Raw genomic sequence first — 21,635 nt, forward strand, 5'->3', positions numbered from 1 at the left:
TTTAAGAAGTTCAAAGAAACCATTGAAAATAACGAGTTAATATAGCTCCATAAGAGAGTGACACAACATATCCATTGAGAACCTTAAAACACTAGATATACATGTCTTATCTTTTACATATCTAATGTTTTATTTATTCATAATCGATATCTGACTGAGATTAACCCGTGAATCACATCATAAGAATTATACAAAGGGAAAATAGTTATTTTGATCCCTAAAAGTGTAACGAGTAGCAACAGTAGCGCCTTAATGTATCAAAATTCTAAAATAGTTCATGATTGTGCACTTCGTTAGTGAAAATAGTCCTTGACGTTTAAATAGGCCCTCATTGCTGACATTAACTCTTTTCATATATGGACGGATATGAGAGCAAATAAGTACTTATAGAGATTGATATGACAATAAGTAAGTATATTGAGAGACTGATATTTCAATATTAATAAAGTATTTTAATGTAAAATATTATTTTAACTAACATAGCTCACAATCAAATACTATTTTAAAATTTTGATATAAGGGTAATAGCCATTTTCGTCCTTTGAATGTGTAATGAGTAGCTACAACAAAATTTCAAAATAATCCTTTATTATGCACTTAGTTAGTCAAAATAGTCTACCGCATTAAAATATTTCGTTAATACTGTCATATCAATCATTCAATATATTTACTTAGCATCGTATCAATCTTTATAAGTACTTGCTTGTTGTCGTGTTAGTCCTTATACAAAAAGATTATTGCTAATATTAAAAGGCTATTTTAAAGTCAAAAATTATTTTGCTTAACAAAGTTTAAAATCAAGAATTATTTTGAATTTCGACACAAATAAGAAATGGTGTTTTTTAGCAGCCACTTTGTCATGTTGTTTTATATTCTCTTGTCTGTAGTACAGTAAAACATGATGCACTTTTGTTTTTTGGTGTTATGTAACTGCAACTAACTCTCTCTCTCTCTCATCTTTGTTCTTACTTGGAATCCAATCTCAAATACTTTCCTCTTTTAATTCCACTACATCACTTCTCCAAGTTCCATTCCATGTTTTTAGCAACGTTTTCACAAAACACATGTAACTGTTTTCACTTCACTTGTTTGGTTCATGTTTCTTAATTGTTTGTTGTGTAAGTTTTCTGTTCTCAATTACCTCGTGCACGCACGTTACATAATTTTCTCACAACGTGTTTCCTTTTTAGTCAACCATATTTGCTGTCTATGTTTTGATCTGTTTTCCTATGTTCCTTCAAACTGTGTTTTTGTGTCTGTATCTGCTTCATAAGTGCTTTTTTTTTATTTTTTATTAATTCATTTTTTTTACAAATATATATATAAATTCTCTTATACCCTTTTTGGTTGCTGAGAATAAAAGCTGAGTAGAATTAAAGAAAAGTGAAAAAAAAATATTTTTTTTTATTCTTACTTGAGATTTCATTGATGGGTTGAACTTACTTTTTTTTGCATCATTTTGATCTTGAATAGAAAAACAAATCAAGTTTCAAGCTTTATACATTTCATCTTTGGATTTGGATTTGTTATTTTGTTGAATTTGACTTTTGGTTTGGTGGTGATGGTAAATTATTCTAATCCAACATGTTTTGTTGTTTTGTTTATTTCAATTTTTATCACAGTGATGTCATTGTAATATGTAACATGTTTGATTTTTTCAACCTCAAGTGTTGTAAACTCTTTGACAATTTTTTTTATTTGTGTATGAATGACTTTGAAATTGACTTGTTCCATTTTTTTGTCTTTTACTTTGTCTTCTGATTTTTCTTTTAATTTGTTGTTGCATATTTGGCAGGTGTGGTGTAAATGGATTATATAATCAATAAGGAATAGAAGAAGAGAATAAGAAAAAGAGATGAAAGAAGAATCAACAGGATTAATCATTGGAATTTCTATAGGTGTTGTAATTGGAGTTGTTTTAGCAATTTCTGCATTGATCTGTTTTAGATATCATAGGAAGAGATCACAGATAGGGAATAGTAGTTCTCGGAGAGCGGCTGCAATACCGATTCGCACAAATGGTGCTGATTCTTGTACTATTTTATCAGATTCAACCTTAGGTCCTGAATCACCTGTTAGGTCTGGTAGAAATGGCATGAACTTCTGGATTGATGGTTTCAAGAAAAGTAACATGATTTCTGCATCTGGAATACTTGAATACTCATACAAGTATGTTTTTCTTTTTCTTTTTCTTTTTTGTATTTAGTTTGCTTTAATGTGTCATTCTTCTTGTTTTTTAAATGAAACTGCTCTAAATTCTTGTACAATTACATGTCTTGATACTAAATTATGATTAGCTATCTACTTTTAGAGTTTAATTTTGATACACTCTCTTTTACATTGTCAACAAATCATAACCGATCGTATGTTAGACTGTAGAAGTAGTTATACTTGAATTCAATTTTTTTTAATGATTTGACTATTATGATTGATTGAAAGTGTAAAATATCAAAAAAAAATTCGACGGTTTGAACTCATGACCTCCAGGTCACATGGAGGCGCTTGCCGTCATAAAGCGCCTCCATGTGACCTAGAGAAGGTCATGGGTTCAAACCTTCAAAACAGCCTCCCCTTTACTAGGGTAAGACTGCTTCATCTATCCTGTCGATGGGAGATTCGTGCATTAAGCCGCCTTTTATGAAATGGTCCACCATAACACCATTAATTCATTATACTTGTTGAAATAAGTATTTGATTGTCTCTTAACTTTTGACTCATGTATAATGTTGTCCTTTTATATTACATCAAATACTATATACTTATGATAATTTGCAAATTATGGTGCCAACTAACTGTCTTTAAAAGTGGAGTGAAGATTACAATTGTTTGAACTCAATGTAATAATGACTGTTTTTTACTCTATATTTACACTTCAGGGACTTGCAAAAGGCAACATATAATTTTACAACACTAATAGGACAAGGTGCATTTGGTCCTGTATATAAAGCTCAAATGTCAACTGGTGAGACTGTTGCAGTTAAAGTTCTTGCAACCAATTCTAAACAAGGGGAGAAAGAATTTCACACAGAGGTGAAGATTTTTACCAATAATCATTTAACAGAATACATTTCTTAAAATAGATAGATTCTGTTGTTAATTTAGAAAACCATGAAAGTGTTAATAATTTTTCCAATTTTATTCTTTAGTCTTGGTAACTCCACTAAGTGGAATAAGAGATATCATTGATGGTCAAACATTAAATTTCCTAAAAATAAGGGTATTTAATGTCTTATTTAGTTCCTATGTAAAACCTTATATGGAAATTATTTTTAAAGAGGTACAGTAGTTAATATTTCTTTATGATGATTTTTCTAGACTAGAGTGGTTTATCAATTTTAACCTTTTGTGTTATTTTAATTTTTGTTAGGTTATGTTGTTGGGAAGGTTACACCATAGAAACTTGGTCAATTTGGTTGGATATTGTGCAGAAAAGGGTCAACATATGCTTGTTTATGTTTACATGAGTAAAGGCAACTTGGCTTCCCACTTGTACAGTAAGTTAGCTATCTATCTTTTTTGGTTCGAAAACTACAAGCGATAAATTCTTCCCGTAGAATGATCCATGAACCCTTCTGTTCAATTTTTTAATTTTGATGGAAAAATTGAGAGAAAAGTGTACAGTTGGTTTGTTTATGCATTGACTGATGTATGCAAATTTTGTGGATGAATACGCTTCATGTAGATATCGGTTTTCGTAACCTAACCTAAGTCGACATAACTGGCTTGTAAGATGAACATTGTCTAAGCGTTATAAGTTCTATTTAGGTCATATCTGTAGCTAATGTGGGATTTGGATTTTTTTCCAATTGACCCAATCACGCTCGAGTCTGGTGCATGGATGATACAGGCGGCCCAAAAGATGATATAGAACCTTAGAAAAATATAAATGTGCTTGAGTGAATTAGCGCCTAGAAAATGTTTAATTTATGCACATAAAAGATTATTCAAAACTGCACGAATGGTCCTTTAACTTAATTTAAAGTTTCAAACAGACCCTTTATCATTTTTCAGATAAAAAAAGGTCATGTATCTTTCTAAATGACAACAATCTTAGACCTTTAGTGATTTTCCATTGAAACAGCTGAAAAAATGGCCTTACGTGGTTTTCTTTTGAAATGTAATTTGTCATATGTCGTTACTTTGGAATTCCGGTGCCATTTTGGTCTTATTTTGAAACTTGAATGCCATTTGGCTAGTATTCAATGAATGAAAGAGATTTGGTTTACATTTAGCGAGAAAAATGTTTAATTTATGCATATAAAGATTACAAGGATAAATAATGAATATGAAATGCAATATACAACTTGATTGATTAAGTGATCTCTATGTGCATTGAACATATTATATTTGCTGTGATAGAATCTAAACTACTAGAGAAGTTTGGAACATATCACCATGGCTCTATTTCTATCATATTTTTTGTATGTTACGCAAACTGTTCTAGATCTGTAAAACATGTCATTGCAAGCAAGATATGAATTAGTACTTTGATATTATGTGCCTTTCAATTTGATGCTATGATTTTTTCTGTTTCTTTATTGGTGGTATCTTTTAAATTCAACTTGCATATGCAATAATAAATGAAGCATATAAACTTGCCTTTATATTTAGGTGAAGAGAATGGGAATCTGGGCTGGGATTTGAGGGTTCATATAGCTTTAGATGTAGCAAGAGGCTTGGAGTATCTTCATGATGGGGTAAGTTACCATATGATCTGCACTGAGATAATCCTGATTTATATATTTAGTAACAATTGTACGTGTTGTTGTCACTCCAGGCAGTTCCTCCTGTCATCCATCGCGACATCAAATCTAACAATATTCTCTTGGATCAGTCCATGCGTGCCCGGGTATGTCCTTGTAAATCATCACCTTTTTATGTCTAAGGGCATGTTTGGATTGACTTATCTACTGACATAAGTACTTGTAAAACTGTTTGGGAGAGTTTATGAAAACAACTTATAACATGTATAAGTTGTTTTCAGCTTAATTCTGTTTAAGCTTTTTAGGATAGCTTATGAAAACAACGTATATCTTATATGAAAACAATTTGACTTCATTTTATTTTTGCTATAGAAATAGTTTTTAGATAGTCACTTGCGTTTATGTTATAAGCACTTAGTTAAGTTGTTTATCCAAATAGAGTCCAAGTATAATATTGTATTCAATTTGTACGATATTTCCTTTGATCATTCATTGTTGGTCAGGATTCTTCTTTTGTTGATTCTGAATCAAATAGGTTGCTGATTTTGGACTTTCAAGAGAAGAGATGGTTGATAAACATGCAGCAATTCGCGGTACCTTTGGCTATCTTGATCCTGAGTATATATCCTCAGGGACATTTACCAAAAAAAGTGATGTCTACAGTTTTGGAGTGTTGCTCTTTGAACTTATAGCTGGCCGAAATCCTCAGCAGGGTCTTATGGAACATGTTGAACTTGTAAGATCTCTCTCCCCTCTTTCAAGCCCTATTGAAGATAAAATGCATCTGGTTGTTCTTTCCCCTTTGCTTGATGCATAGTACATATCAAAACAAGTGGTGACGGATCTAGAAATTTAAGTGGCGGAGACAATACTTACAAGTCCTAGTAAATAATAGGGCTTATCATGGTTCAATTCAGAAAGAAAACGTATCAAACTAAACCGTTACCACAGTTCATAAAAACTGAACCGAACCGTTAATGGTCCGTCTTGATAGGTGCACTGGTTCGATGATTCTGAACCGAACTAAAACTACCTTTACAAAAAATCTAATTGTTATTTTTCGAACTGAAAATTATGCTTATTATAAAAAACCAAAAACCGAATTGAATTGCTAAATCGAACCGCACCGATTGTTCACAAACGGAACCAATCCGAACTGGTACAGTTCATTTCATTTTGATAGTCATCCTTTGGTTTTTCTAGTGCAGTTTGATTCGGTTTTTTGCTTTTTTGAACAACCCTAGTAAATATTATTTAATATATCGTATATATTGTACAGTTAATGTATAATATTTTGAAGATCGAAATTTTAGTGGAGGAAAATAGTAAGTTGATCCTCTACAGCCGAATTTATGGTTCGGTCAGTTGTAGACAGGTAGAATCAGAGAGAGAAACTGTATTCCTCTTAATCTAATGATCTACAACTGGATGCACGGTGATCTCGGCTGTAGAGGATCTAGGTTTAGGAAAGTGATCCCAATGTTGAACATGTAAATCCATCCTTGATAATAAGTTCTTGCTAAGCATTTGGTTGTAGACCGTTAGATTAACAGAGAGAAACTTCATCCTTGTTAAGCTAATAGACTACAGTTGGCTGCACCATAAAGCTGGCTATAGAGGATCGGTTCAGGAAAATGATCCCAATGTTTGACACATAGATCCATCCTTGACATAAAAAGTCATTGCCAAGTATTTGATTGGTTGATGACTCTATGTTTTTACATTTCTGTATCAATATGCTTTCTTGCAATAGCACACCATGATACTAATTAATTTTTTCTGTTCTTATGAATGCTATTGATGGATGATTAGGCAGCAATGAACTCCGAGGGAAAAGTTGGTTGGGAGGAGATTGTTGATTCAAAGCTTGAAGGAAAATGTGATTTCCAAGAGGTGAATGAAGTGGCAGCACTTGCATACAGATGCATCAATCGTTCCCCAAGGAAGCGTCCTTCGATGAGGGACATAGTTCAAGTATTGACTCGGATCCTTAAAGCAAGGCATCAGAGAAATCATCACAAGAAGTCTCTTTCGGCCACAACAGATGAAGTTGCAATTGATGTTGATGAGCCAGAAAATAAGGACCGTGTTACTGACCACAGAAGAGATGAATCTATAGATAGTCGCCACAGAAGAGATGAATCTATAGATAGTGCAACTGACATGTATGATTTGTAACAAAAATAGTTTTATATTTAGTTCTTTTATTTTCTATTGTTTTATTTTTATTTATTTTTTGGCTTTGGATATGATCTTTATTAGACATTAGGCTTTGAGTGATTTAATGATGTCTGACACATCATCTTCTGTAGTTTTGTGTAACATTCTTTCTTTCTTTTTTTTTTACATTTTTCTTTACTTTATTGTTTCATTCTCTTGCCTTGGTTCTGTTGTCTCGCAGAACAGAAACTCCTAAATTTGTATATTATTACTTTTATGAATGAAATTGATGTGAAAAAAGAGTTACTTTCATGCACACAACCTATTTTCCGACTCAACAATCTACATGTCGAAAATAATTTTAATCTCACTTCAATGGATTTGCAAATTATTTAGTTTGAACTCCTGAAAGAGTTCACTAGGATTTCAATTGCAAAAACAATCTAATTACATAAATTTTAAGCTCTGCACAAGAGGAGTTCCCTGTGAACCCTACTGCCTGTGCTGCACCAGTGATGAGGATCCGCTTAGCACATCATGGTAGTGTGTTCATTTGCAGCTGACGCAGAATCTGCTTGGCACATCATGGTAGCGTTTCCATTTGTGCTGCACCAGTAAAGCAGAATCAGCTTGGCACATCATGACACCGTGCCCATTTGCAGTTGACCTGTGGCACGAGATAGGTATGTGGACTTTCCTTGACAGATTTATTGATATGAAGATGATTTCAAAGATTTAATTTTCGAAGTTGCGAATATAATAGATCCGAACCAGCTAGTCAAATGGTGTACAGACACGCGAAGTTTGTGGCGCTGCATAATTTACACTTATGGGAAACAGTTCTTGAAGGTCTGCAGGAATTGCATCAGAGAGCTATGTCCTTTTTAGGACAATGGCAGCAAGTCAATAACCATATAACAGTGCAGCAGCCAATTTCAAGGCAGTATGTACGATGGCAAAGACCACCGGCACGGCGGCACAGATGATTAAATGTAACATTGATGCATCGTTCACAGTCAACTTTGTTTGTATAGGCACGTATCTCGGAGATGAAGTAGGTAATTTCCTGCAAGCTCGAACGGTTCATTATTCTCCTCGTCTTTTTGTTCATGAAGGTGAAACAATTGGTTTGCTTGAAGCAATCAAGTGAGTTATGGACCATATATTTTTTGAGTTTGATTCCAAATTAGTGGTTTAATAAACCAAATTGGGATATGTCCGAACTTGGTTATATTATTGATGATTGTATATATTTTAAGTCACTTTTTTGTCAAAACTCTGGTGGAGTATGTTTGGAGGTAAACTAATGTAGTGACTTATAAGTTAGCTACATACACAACTTATTCTCAAAACTTTGATTTTATCCCCTAGTGTATCTTGCATGATATTGATAAATGAAATGACATACGTTTGCTTGCTTCAATTATTTGTTTTTTTTTTTTTTTAAATTCCTCTCAATTTTTTATTTAAACTACACATTTATTAAGTGCAAATATGTATACAATAATGTAGCTTTTTTAACAAAAACCTCATGAATTTGTTCTTTAGATTTGTTTAGCCATTACATTTCTTCTATTTTCTGTTCTATGATTTTTTTTAATTTTTAATTTTTTTTTATAAAAATAGTATTACTTTTCTGTAAATAATTATAAGAATGGTAAATGTTAACAAGTCCTTTAGATAATTGAATAAAAAATAAAAATAAAGTGTAAGATTTTTAAGCCGTTACTTCTTATTTTTAAACCTTACGATTTTTTAGCGACTTTTTGCATTTTCATCACAGTCAATAGAACAAACAATGTTAATCTTCACTCAATTTCGATCAATTACCAGGTTTGATGGGTTTTGATGATGGTGGATAATTGGACGGTGAGGATTCGGCGTTCACGTGGGGTGAGTGGGTTGAGATTGGTGGTTCGGTTAGGTAATCAGAGTCAAATGGTGGATGAAGTGAGCTGGCAGAGAGATGCGAGAAGATGAGAGAGAAAGTTTGGATGATGTCTGTTTATTATGTAAAATAAAAGGTTAAATGGGAAATAATCCGGTAGTAATCTACCGGATGCACAAAATGGAACTTTTAAAATGAACATCCGGTAGTTATCTACCGGATATACAAAATGGATTTTATTTTAAAAATGAACATCAGGTAGCTATTAATGACAATTTTGTAATTTTAGGAGACCTAAAGAGATAAAGGGGGTTTAAAAAGAAATCTTCACAAAACTAACCCAGATAAAGCCCATAATCCATATTCAAACCAAATTCTTTCTTCAATTTTTCTTTTATTTTGAAATTTTGTATTATCCAAAATCATTATCAGAAGCAGAAGCATCCAAAATCATTATCAGAAGCAGAAGCAGAAAGAAGAAGAGGTTACACTTCCACTGTTACAACAACAACAATGGTAGCTATGGCTATGGCTTCTCTTCAGAGTTCCATGACCTCACTCTCCCTCTCCTCCAACTCTTTCTTCGGCCAGCCTCTCTCTCCCATCACTCTCTCTCCTCTTCTTCCGGTACTTCATTCTCTCACACTTTCTCCATTCATTTTGCAAATTTGCTTCTTCTTTTTGAATTAAAGTTTCAATTTTTATTATTCTAGGTGCTTATTTTCTAATTTTATCCATATGGGTTTTTTAATTCAAGTTCATTTTAAGAGTCTTAGTTTCTGGGTAGTAGCATTTCGTGTTTTATTTTATTTTATTGGAATTGTGGTGATATGTTTGAATTTTTAATCAAGATATTATTATCTTCATGAAATTAGTGGATTGTGCTGCACTAATCAGTTTATAATTCATAATTCTGTTCATGTTTCGAATTATATGGCATGTCCTATACAACGCCAATGCTTCTGATTGAAGGTGTGTCTCGTGTTTGATATGTGTTAGTACTTAGTATGTGACACCAACACGTGTTAATGTCGTGTCGTGTGTCTGTGATTCATTGTCTTATTAGAATAAATTGAATTTGCCATTTGGTAGCATGACCAGTGCCATTGGAATGAATGTAAATAAGCTCATAAGAGATTTAGATTTTTCACATGACAATTGTGTGTGTCTGAATGTGTTCGTTTAGACAATCACAAATTTCGATAGGATTGACACATCTAGTGCATATGAAGAAGGAGATATAACACAGTTTTCTCTTGTTCAAAAAAAATATAACACAGTTTTCATATCACTGTGAAAATATTGATATAAGGATCCATTTCCAACTAAGCCCTTGTAAGAATATAGTGTTCCTTTGCTTAGTGCTTGCCTATCTGGTACTTTTGCATTTAGGAATTGGTTCAGCAAACTTCTCAGGTGAAGTTATTGCCTTGTTTTACTGCCGGAATGTATTTTACTGAGATGGATAAAATTTTAACTTATTTGGATGAGTTTTTTTTAGTTATCCATTAATTAGTTCCCTTGAACTTTGGTGCTGCAGAAAATAATTGCTCTATATTCTTAAATGAATATTCTAAGTTCATGCTGCAGTTTTTTTCATCTTTACCCTTTTGATCAATCAGCCTACAAATTTTGAGTTTATTTTAGTTACTTTTGCTCATCATTTGTACTGAAATGCATTGTTCTCAAATAGCGGCGATAACAGCGCTACAGCAAAATGGATCATCTCCTTCCAAAATATGTGCCTATCTCTTTCTTGATCCTCTCTCTCTCTCTCTCTCTCTCTCTCTCTCTCTCTCTCTCTCCCAATCTTGTTTCCTTATCTTTTCTCTCACTTGATCTTCTCTCTAAAATTTAGAGATAGACACAAATTATGGAAGGAGAGAGTGAGTGGAAGTGGAGGATCCGGATCCAAATTTTAGAGAGAAGATCAAAGAGAAAGAAAAGGTAAGAAGATCAATCGAGAGAGATAGACACATATTTTGGTAAGAAGAAGATGGAGAGTGATTGGAAGAAGAGGATCCATTCTGCCAAACTTTAGTGAGAGATAGCCACAATTTATGGAGGGGGGGGGGGGGGGGGGCGAAGAAGAGGATCCGGATCCGTGCTACAGGGTTATAATATAACATAGCAGATTTTGATGAATCCTCTATATAAAAAAAAAAAAAAAAAAAAACAAAGCTATCCTAGTTTCGCTATTAGGGTAATAGCGGCTGCTATTCTAGTTTCTGCTAGCAGATGTAGTGCAACTGTGCAATAGAAGAAAAGGAGAATATTTGTTTTTTTTTTTTTTTTAAGTTGCAAAATTGAAGAGTCTGCACGTGTAGCAAACAAGAACTATTTTCAAAATAGAAAAGTCGAATCGCCAGTGAGTAATACTCTCATATTCACTGTAATACGTAAGCCTTTATGCATGTAAGCTATGCTTTGCCTCCATACCCTTTTTTATTTGTACGGAACATGCCTTTCGTTATATATAATTGACTTAATTCAACCACTATAGGAGTTCAGCTATTTTCTTGCAGTGTTACTGTTGTCTGCTATTTCACATAACAGATTTTTGGCGTTTAACTATTTTCTGTAATCTGCTATTGACAACACTGCGAAAATGCAATAATGCTTAATGTTTCATTCAATGTAATGTAACTACTACATTTTGCCAGACTGAAATCTGATTGTTTAGTAAGGATAAAATAAATCTATATTGTTCTTATTCTTACAGATGCATTTCTCAAAAGTTTTGTATGCTAAATCTATATTGTTTTTATTGGTGATATGCAGGGTAAGCCGACAGATAAGCAATGTCGTATTGTAATGAGGGTAAGTATCAAATACTTCTCACATCCATGCCTAATATGATTATTCTTTTCAGATTTTGTTAAACTTACATCAAAATCAAGCAAATGTTAACTATAATGAAAACGATACAAACCTTAGAATTTCTTTAATTTTATATTGTAAAACAACATAAGAAGACATGGTTTATAGGTCATAAGTCTAAGGGAAATGTTAACTTGTGCCCTTAAGGCACAAGTTTAGAAGCCAAATGTAGAAACTTATTTTTGAAGATTGTGCATTCAATGTCTTGAAAAGTTAAAAACTTATTTTTTCAATACAACACACATGTTTTAATTCTTTTTATAGATCCTTAACTTGTGCCCTAGGGGCACAAGTTAAGATGACCCTAAGTCAAAATATATTGTCTAACTAACCTTATAAAATGTCTTGTGTAATATTTGTTCTGTATCTTTTCTTTTCTGGCAGCTTAAACGATGGGAGCGAAAGGAATGTAAACCAAACAGCCTTCCAGTGTTGCACAAATTGCATGTTAAAGTTGGAGATACTGTGAAAGTCATATCAGGACATGAAAAGGGTCAAATTGGGGAGGTTACTAAGATCTTCAAGCACAACAGCACTATCATTGTCAAAGATATAAACTTGAAGACAAAGCATGTAAAGAGTAGAGAAGAGGGAGAACCAGGGCAAATAAACAAGGTTATTATCATTTCCCTTACCAAACAAAACATTATTATGAATTCTTCACTCTTAAGAGTTAGACAATCTCCTATTATATAACATTCTCCTTCATTTGAGGGAACTCGAGTTCAAATCCTGGCTGGAACAAATTTTGGTCAAGTTTTATTTACCTCCCGGCCAAAGTTTGGATTACCATGCCTCTTTTCTCTAGAAACTTGTGGGTTAAGACAAAAAAAGAAGTTTAGAAACATGCGTTGATGTTTATGATTTTTGTTTTTTTTGGTGCATTTCTTGTCATGGACTCTAATACTTTTAGAAACCATTGCCTTGAATTTCAGATTGAAGGTCCTATCCACAGTTCAAATGTGATGCTCTACTCTAAAGAAAAGAATGTCGCGAGCCGTGTAGGTCATAAAGTTCTTGACAATGGTAAAAAAGTTCGCTATCTAATAAAAACTGGAGAGGTGATTGATAGTGTAGAGAATTGGAAGAAACTGAAGGAAGCTACCAAACAAACTGAAGCAGTTGTTGCTGCCTAGTTTTACTATATTAATTCATGCATTCAGCAGTTATGTAACTCAATGTAGTTGTATTATTTTCTTTCTCATTTTATTGTTAAGTGTATATTATGCTGTGTTATTGTTTTGGTTCTTATGTTGATCTCCATACACAACTTGAGTAATTGGATTTGTTTTTTGTCCTTTGGTTTTGGTCTTTTTTAAGAGAAATTGTTATTGACACTACATTCTAACATTAAGAACTATGTGATATCAAACTCTCAATGTAGACTTCTCGGTCCATCTGACAAAGGATGTTTTGATTATCGCGAATCTTCAAAGTACCATTTTTGGAATTGTAAACAACCAACTTCGATATATTACTTCTGAACTCATACAAACCCATCAACAATTGGTAAATCTCAAAAATATATAAAACCTTGCACAAACTCCGTTCTCTCATGTTAGAAACACTGTACAATTTAGTCCAAGATTTGTTGTTTCTATATTCTTTCATAATCGAAACATCCATAAACATATCACCACTTGCATAGATGCACAAGCAATGCGTCAACATCATAAGGTCTTGAAATCAATCTCCAAATATGGCCGGCAAATGTTTTGGTACGACTTCTTATCCAAATAATAGAAACAATAGCATGCAGAGAACTACTCGAAACATCATATCTCAACCAATTAACGACGCCACTCGTAAATACTCCTGAACTACGACTAACACAAGAATAGGGGCAGTTTTGTATCTTTTTCCAATAATCTGTATCCAAGGTATGAAGATTAGCTTCATACTTATGATTATGAATGAAATGATCATACCCCACCCTCCAATCCCACTTCCAATATCAATAAAAAACCTATCTCACCCCCTCAAACACCATACTGCATACATACAGTACCACTTATCCCCAACTGCCCTCAACAAAAACACAAAATCCAACAAAAAATAGAAATCAAGCATCATGGAATCCAATTTTTTTGGCTTTTGGTTCAATTATATGGTGTACAGAAGAAATGTTCAAGAAACATATGGTGCAGATGTAGCACTAGCAACCAGTCCATATAACGTTTAGAAGAAAAAGTCGATACAATCAATGCATGAAAACACAATTTTTTTTCATGCACTTCCAACATTAAACTTAAACAATGACACAATATATTCCGACAAAGAGGACACAATATTTTAGAAACTATGATTTCCCATCAACACTTATTTTGGCTTAACAATTTCGATTTAAATCTTGCAACGAGTCTAGAACTATCTTTGAATGCAAGTAAATGAAACCCATTGCAAACAACTTTCCAAATATTATTAATGGTCAACATATTCCACATTTTTTTTCCAGTTGTAATCGATCACTTACATAGCAAATTTGTCTACAAAAAACTAGTCATCATTAAAAATTTCTATTGCTAGAAATGAAAATTATGATTTAGAACTCTAAAAACCCTAAATCATTCTAGTTTCAGAATAGATAATACTAGTCCATAACCCTAGGCACGTTCACCACGTATAAAAGAATGATGAATTGATAAAAAAAACCAAATCAAAACCGCTAAATCATCCAATACACCTAAATACAATTAAAAGATGGTATCATGAAGTCGTCATATACATATGTATAGTACTAGTACATTAAAATTTAATTATATTTATGGCAACAAAAATGAAAATTAAAAGCAGTTGTCATTTATGAAAGTCTTTTGACCAAATGTAGATTTGAAAGTTTCTATTTCCCTATTTAGAAAGTGCAGAACCAGAGTAATTCAGTCGATAGAGAGAACGTGAAAACAACCAGCATTTTTTTTGTTCAATTGTAATTGATCAATTACATACCAAACTTTTTCATAATTAACATGAACAATGCATAAAAGAAACTACTAATGATAAAGAAAAGAACCCTAAATCAGAACAATACAACACATAAAAGAAACTTGAATTGATAAAAAAAAAACCCTAAATCATTCCAATACCAGACCCTAAGCACGGTTACCACGGATACGGCGAGCAAGTTGGACATCCTTAGGCATAATGGTAACCCTCTTAGCATGAATTGCACACAAATTGGTATCCTCAAACAAACCAACCAAAAAAGCTTCCGCTGCTTCCTGAAGTGCGAGAATCGCATGACTCTGGAATCTCATACCTACCTTGAAATCCTGAGCAATTTCACGAACAAGACGCTGGAATGGAAGCTTACGGATCAAAAGATCGGAACTCTTCTGGTATTTACGTATCTCGCGAAGAGCAACTGTTCCAGGACGAAAACGACGAGGCCTCTTAAGTCCGCCCTTTTGTTTACGAGCAACCTTTGTGGCGAGTACCTTCGCTGGTGCCTTGCCACCGGTGGATTTGCGAGCAGTTTGCTTTGTACGCGCCATTGAATCGAAAATAGAAGAAAACTGCTTTGGTTTTGAAAGTGTAAGAAAAAAATTGTAATGAGAATTGTGAATGAAATGAAACATTTATATAGAAATGGAATGATGATGGTTATAGGCGGTTTTATTTGAATTAGAGAGACAGTTTACGTGGAAGTTACATGTTTCAACGGTTTTGTGCTTCCACGTGGATTGCCACGGTGGCTGATATGTTTCTTTTAGATATTTAAATTGAATCTACCATTTTGTAGCATGACCGGTGCAATTTGAAAATGAGTATAAACTATGTTCTGAACATATGAGATTTTAAATTTCAACTTTCACATGTGTTTTATAGATAATCATTGAATTGGATAGGATTGATATTTTTTTTCACATGTGTTCTATGAAAGTCTCTAATAGAAGGATCCATATTATTATTTTTTTTAGATGATTATTTAAAAAAAATAAAATTGGGTTAGATGAGAATATTATTAGTACAATTGACACTAATGATAGTTTTACAACGGTTTCAGATGGGGTTAAAACGTTCATTGAAGTTAGAAAATCATGCTCCTACGGTTGAAGTGACACCTCTCAAACCAAATCATCAAGTAAAAGATTTGTAATCATTCTACGTACATATACCAACCATTAATATAATCACAAATTGTAATAAGAAATATATTATACGAAAGAAGAACAATAAATATATCACTACAAAAAATCAACCTTTTAGAGACCGAATATTCAGTCGCTACATCAACAAAATCAGTCACTGATTGATTTAGTGACTAAAATAGCGACAAAAAATAAGAGTGGCTAAAACATTGGTCGCTAAGCGTTTGCGACCGGCCTAGCGATTGATTTTTCGCGACTGTTTTTGTGACTACATGTAGAGATTGATTTTGTCATAGAATTTTGAGACGGAATTAGAGACGGATATAGAGACGTTTTTGGAGACTGATTCAGAGACGAAATCTAGACACCGATTTGGTTGAAACAACTGATTCAGTGACTTATTTTGTGACTGGTACACACGATCAAAAGTTTTGTCTCACCTACAACATCTGCTACTACTTCATCACATGAAACATCTAAGGTTGCATCCCTTCCAAGTACATCTTATGTAACACCTCCACCTTCCATAAGAGGTGTAGATTCACCATCAGTTTCACAACCATCTAATTTAAAGGAACCTACCCCAGGAACTAGTGAAATAGTAACCGCATCAGAGACACAAAGCAATGTTGGCAAGATAATTTTGTTTCTCAATGGAAAAGGGTATATATTTACTATATATTATATGAGGAATGCTAGCAACACTCATTTTTCAACATTCTCTCTAGCAGTCACTCTTTTATTGGATAAAATAAATACATATCCCACCACTTTGTGTGGGTTCAATTTTCAATGTGTAAACCCACATTGATTAAACCAATAAGAGAGTGAATATTATAGAGCGTGTTCAAAAGAGAGTGTTGCTAGCGTTACTCATATTATATTTAGTTATTATATTTAGATGACTTGTTTCTCTTTATTTACTATATATTGTATTGTTCACTTTGTAGATTCTTGCCCTCTTACCCGACAACTAATGGTATTGTGGAAATTTTCAAGAGTCATTTTAATGGGCCATGACCATCGTGGAAAAAGGTACCTAGTGCGAAAAGAGACATGTGGTTGGGAGAATTTAAGGTATGATTTATTCCTTTTACTTTCAGATTTTCTTCCGCTTCAATCTCACATACACCTCTTTCTCCCTATTCATTTTTGTTTGTTTTTACGTACAGAAAAAGTTTTCCATTTGTACACCCACCCGATGATAGATGGGAAAGAAAGAACTTTGAAATGAGAGATGTAGCAGTTATAAAAATAATTTAAACAAGGCTCGCACCATAATGAATAGGCCGAGTTGGATTAATGTGGATATTTGGACTAGCTTACGCAATCATTGGGCAAGTCAAGCATATAAAAAAAAGAGGCCACTGTTGATGACTGAGGATTACCTCATGAAGATTCTTTTGAACCTTATTAACAAGCCTAATGATATCTGGTGCAGGGTTCTTTAAAGCAAGTATGGCAAAAAAAAATGATTTGCTTACATCTATAACCTCTCAACCTTATGACTTACCTTTATGGAAAGCTCTTTGTAAATTGCGGGATGATTTTCAAAGCAACATTATTTGGGAAATAGGGAATAGAAACGTCAATTTTTGGTTGGATAAATGGGGTCCAAACAATAGTTCGCTTATCTACATCACGACTATTTCATATTTGGACACTACTCTTCCTGTCAAGGATGTGGTTAGTCCTTCAGGAAATTGGGATCAAAATTTTCTTTTTGATATTCTGCCAAACAACATAGCTGAATAAGTTTTAGCTCTCCTCCCTCCTTCTAATGGTGGTAGTCCAGATACTTTTGGTTGGGGCGGCACAAATACGTGCCAATTCTCGGTTAAAAGTGCGTATAATCTGCAATTGGAGAATCATAATGTTTTCGAAGGGGGCTAGAGAATTTTGAGAAACTGGAGGGGACCCCACCCTATCCAATCTTTCATCTGGTTGGTAACTCATGATCGTATTTTAACAAATTACCGCCGAAGTAGGTGGGGCAATGAAATATCCCCTACTTGTCCATGTTGTGGGATGGAGGAAGAGACTACTCTTGATAAGCTCAGAGACTACATTTATATAACTCATGTACAAATCAAACTTGTTCTTTCTGATCGGATAACTGACTTCTATACTTTTGATTGTAGGAACTGGGTTTTTAGTAACCTCAGCAAGCGTTGGAATGGTGTTCCTAACTCTAAATGGAAGACAACTTTCATGACTACATTTTGCCATTAGAGTTTTTTAATAATATTACTTATGGTGCAACAGTATACTTCTCTTAATAATGAAAAAAAATAACAAAGCATGCCAAGATCATGAAATCTCTTAATAATATTTTAAAAGAAGTATATTGCACCATAAAAGTATATTTCTCTCTTAATAATATTTTAAAAGAAGTATATTGCACCATAAAAGTATACTTCTCTTAATAATGAAAAAAATTATGAAAAAATTAACAAGATCATGAAAGTTTACTTAATAATATTACTTTTTTTTTGAGAGAAATATACTTTTATGGTTATTACTTTTTGTTGATGACGATGGTTGTTCTTTACCTGCGCGGGGTGGTCTACCTGCAAATACACTTTGACGTTTAAGTTAGCGAAGTCTCTAGATGTTTTGAGGTTTATCTCGAAATGAGAATGTGTATCTTATTTTGCTTTTGGTTGCTCTATTTATCTATTCCTATGTGTTACACAAGTGTGAGTTATGTTATGGTTGTAACCTTAAGGGGCAAAGGCCGGGAGACCGCTTGATCATTTGGAGGGCTTGTATGGGCTCAAGGCACCTTATTTAGTGTATTTGAATGCCTTATTAAGTCTTAACACTAACATATTGAAGGGAGAATTTTTCTAAATCAAGAATGTTATATGATTAAAGCTTGGTTTAAGGTTTAGGATGCATGGAGATAAACAAGTTTCAAAATCCCAAGTCTAAGGGCCCTATACAACATGAAAAAGGGTCCTTGATGTATTTGCTTACTACATATTTAAAAAGGGAAAAGATGAGAACAATTCCATATTCAAATATTGGTTGCAACGTCATGTATAGAGTGGTATGCAGTTGACCTGACTTAGCTTGTATTTTGAACATTGGTTAGTACTAGTAGATTTATGGAAAATCCAAGACTATCTCATAAGACATCATTGATGTGGATCTTATGGTATCTTAATGGTACTTTATCTTCTGGTTTAAATTTTAATATGAAGTTTCAATAATGAGAGGCAAAATTATGAATTCCTAAGAATTGAAATGAGAATGAACTTAAAGGTACATAGTTGTAATAACTAAATATAAATATATAGTAATACGAAGAAAATGGAACAAGATTGATAAGGCAAAAATGGAGGGGGTGACACCACACTCAAAAGATTCTAGGGAGAAAATGAATGATAAAACTTTAAGATGGAAGGGAAGAGTCTATATATACTAGAACAAAATAGATACATAATCTCACAATGCAAAAAGTGTAATTTTTAACCAAAATATTAAGCTTTGCCTGTGCCATAACTTATTTATAAGCGAAGAAAAGACAATCCATTAAATTAGAAATATGCATAAAATAAATAACATAAACTTCAATTAACCATATACATGTTGCAATTGAGTCTCATGGTAAAGTGACAAAGCATCGAATCTACATCCTAACACTAAGAATAAGGTTAAAGAAAACTCTCAATGTATACTTCTCGGTCCATCCAACATTGGATGTTTTGAATCTCGGGAATCTTCAAAGTACCATTTCTGAAAACGTAAACAACTAACTTGAATATATTACTTCTGAACTCATACAAGCCCATCAACAATTGGTCAACCTCATAAATATATAAAGCCTTCCACAAACCCCGTTCTCTCATGTTAGAAACACTATACAATTTAGTCCAGGACTTTTTATTTCCATATTCCTCCATAAACCAAACATCCATATACACATCACCACTTGCATTGCATAGATGCTCAAGCAATGCTTCAACACTCATAAAGGTCATGAAATCAATCTCCAAATAGGACTGGGAAATCTTTTGATATGACTCCTTATCCAACTCAAGATAAAAAATAGGACGCTCAAAGAATCATATGTCAACCAATTAACGGTGCCAGTCACAAATACTCCACAAATACGACAAACACAAAATATAAGCAGTCTTGCATCTTTCTCTAATAATCCGTACCCAAAGTATGAAAATTAACTTCATTACTTTTGCCATCAATAAAGAAAGAAATAAGCGTGCATTTCGGCGTCGGAGAGGTTCTGAAAATTAAAGACAACGTTTTTTTTTTCTTTCAAAATCTTCAATGGACTAGGGTTACGGTTCTTTTGCATATGTAAACCCCTATAATCTTACCATATACTGCAGTGTGCTTTGTGTGGTGGTATTTTATACAATCTTGACAGTTCTTTGTTTTCCTCCTTATAAGAAGGTGGTGATGGAATTGTACACAACCCACAACAATTTCCATAAGGAAACTGAACATGTGCTTCATCAATGGAAATTATACACAACTAATTTTCCATGATTTTATAAAAGAGATCCACGTTATTATAACAAAAACAAAGACCGAGTCAAGTCGTGAAATTTTGCAAAATAAATTTCCATTTTATGAATTACATACCAAAAACTTGTGTCAGAATTAAAACTGTCTTTTGCCAAAAGATGAACAACGCATAAAAGAAACTACTAATGATAAAAAAACAGCTTTCCAAATATTATTAACGGTCAATCATATTCCACATTTTTTTTTCCAGTTGTAATTGATCATTTACATACCAAACTTGTCTACAAAAAACTAGTCATCATTAAAATTTTCTATTGCTAGAAATGAAAATTATATATGGTTTAAAACACTAAAATCCCTAAATCATTCTACTTTCTAATTATATTTATAGCGAACATAAATGAAAATTAAAAGCAGTTGTCATTTATGAAAGTCTTTTGACCAATGTAGATTTGAAAGTTTCTATTCCCCTATTTAGAAAGTGCAGAACCAGAGTAATTCAGTCGATAGAGAGAACGTGAAAACAACAAGCATTTTTTTTGTTCAATTGTAATTGATCAATTACATACCAAACTTTTTCATAATTAACATGAACAATGCATAAAAGAAACTACTAATGATAAAGAAAAGAACCCTAAATCAGAACAATACAACACATAAAAGAAACTTGAATTGATAAAAGAAAACCCTAAATCATTCCAATACTAGGATACTAACTAACTAATCCATAACCCTAAGCACGTTCACCACGGATACGGCGAGCAAGTTGAACATCCTTAGGCATAATGGTAACCCTCTTAGCATGAATTGCACACAAATTGGTATCCTCAAACAAACCAACCAAATAAGCTTCCGCTGCTTCCTGAAGTGCGAGAACCGCATGGCTCTGGAATCGCAAATCTGTCTTGAAATCCTGAGCAATTTCACGAACAAGACGCTGGAATGGAAGCTTACGGATCAAAAGATCAGTACTCTTCTGGTACTTACGTATCTCGCGAAGAGCAACTGTTCCACAACGAAAACGATGAGGCTTCTTGATGTGGCCTTCCCTCATTTTTCGCATAGATTTTCCGCTGCCTTTTGCTCTTGAAGAATTACGAGCCACTTTTGTGGCAAGTTCCTTCCTTGGTGCCTTGCCACCGGTGGATTTGCGAGCAGTTTGCTTTGTACGCGCCATTGAATCGAAAATAGAAGAAAACTGCTTTGGTTTTGAAAGTGTCTTGAAAGGAAAAAATTGTAATAAGAATTGTGAATGAAATGAAGCATTTATATAGAAATGGAATGATGACGGTTATAGGCAGTTTTATTTGAATTTGAGATATCGTGTACGTGGAAGTTGCATGCTTCAACGGTTTTATGTTTCAACGTGGATTGCTGATATCGTGTTCTAATTATTTGTGTTGATTAACCCATCTTTAATTT

At 33.4% G+C, this 21,635-nt stretch overlaps 4 protein-coding genes across 4 annotated transcripts; 2 read left to right on the top strand and 2 right to left on the bottom strand.

The window, feature by feature from the left end:
• Positions 1–898: 898 nt before the first annotated feature.
• CRLK1 (Protein kinase superfamily protein) lies at positions 899–6,933 on the top strand. The gene is made up of 7 exons (XM_085745949.1): positions 899–2,169; positions 2,877–3,030; positions 3,368–3,494; positions 4,612–4,697; positions 4,778–4,849; positions 5,239–5,439; positions 6,516–6,933. Exons 1-7 carry the CDS (start codon positions 1,856–1,858, stop codon positions 6,879–6,881), a joined length of 1,320 nt encoding a protein of 439 aa, XP_085602075.1. The 5' UTR covers positions 899–1,855; the 3' UTR covers positions 6,882–6,933.
• A 2,270-nt stretch (positions 6,934–9,203) lies between these two features.
• RPL24 (Translation protein SH3-like family protein) lies at positions 9,204–12,928 on the top strand. The gene is made up of 4 exons (XM_085745950.1): positions 9,204–9,378; positions 11,533–11,571; positions 12,016–12,246; positions 12,567–12,928. Exons 1-4 carry the CDS (start codon positions 9,265–9,267, stop codon positions 12,765–12,767), a joined length of 585 nt encoding a protein of 194 aa, XP_085602076.1. The 5' UTR covers positions 9,204–9,264; the 3' UTR covers positions 12,768–12,928.
• A 1,677-nt stretch (positions 12,929–14,605) lies between these two features.
• LOC146949956 (histone H3.3a-like) lies at positions 14,606–15,158 on the bottom strand. The gene has a single exon (XM_085745947.1). It carries the CDS (start codon positions 15,120–15,122, stop codon positions 14,721–14,723), a length of 402 nt encoding a protein of 133 aa, XP_085602073.1. The 5' UTR covers positions 15,123–15,158; the 3' UTR covers positions 14,606–14,720.
• A 5,573-nt stretch (positions 15,159–20,731) lies between these two features.
• Positions 20,732–21,443, bottom strand: LOC146949957 (histone H3.3-like). The gene has a single exon (XM_085745948.1). The coding sequence runs from the start codon at positions 21,388–21,390 to the stop codon at positions 20,947–20,949; it is 444 nt and encodes a 147-aa protein (XP_085602074.1). The 5' UTR covers positions 21,391–21,443; the 3' UTR covers positions 20,732–20,946.
• Between the last annotated feature and the right edge of the window lie 192 nt (positions 21,444–21,635).

Source organism: Medicago sativa, chromosome 2 (genome assembly GCF_051527215.1).
Source record: "Medicago sativa cultivar Bolivia chromosome 2, Bolivia_mono, whole genome shotgun sequence".
Lineage (NCBI taxonomy): Eukaryota > Viridiplantae > Streptophyta > Magnoliopsida > Fabales > Fabaceae > Medicago > Medicago sativa.

Bases quoted from the DNA above. Each gene is read 5' to 3' on its own strand.
- CRLK1 (XM_085745949.1), top strand. From the start codon at position 1,856: ATGAAAGAAGAATCAACAGGATTAATCATTGGAATTTCTATAGGTGTT. The intron at 3,031-3,367 runs GTGAAGATTTTT...AATTTTTGTTAG, and splicing joins AGAAAGAATTTCACACAGAG to GTTATGTTGTTGGGAAGGTT. The intron at 4,850-5,238 runs GTATGTCCTTGT...TGAATCAAATAG, and splicing joins ATCAGTCCATGCGTGCCCGG to GTTGCTGATTTTGGACTTTC.
- RPL24 (XM_085745950.1), top strand. From the start codon at position 9,265: ATGGTAGCTATGGCTATGGCTTCTCTTCAGAGTTCCATGACCTCACTC. The intron at 9,379-11,532 runs GTACTTCATTCT...GGTGATATGCAG, and splicing joins CTCTCTCTCCTCTTCTTCCG to GGTAAGCCGACAGATAAGCA. The intron at 11,572-12,015 runs GTAAGTATCAAA...CTTTTCTGGCAG, and splicing joins AATGTCGTATTGTAATGAGG to CTTAAACGATGGGAGCGAAA.
- LOC146949956 (XM_085745947.1), bottom strand. From the start codon at position 15,122: ATGGCGCGTACAAAGCAAACTGCTCGCAAATCCACCGGTGGCAAGGCA.
- LOC146949957 (XM_085745948.1), bottom strand. From the start codon at position 21,390: ATGGCGCGTACAAAGCAAACTGCTCGCAAATCCACCGGTGGCAAGGCA.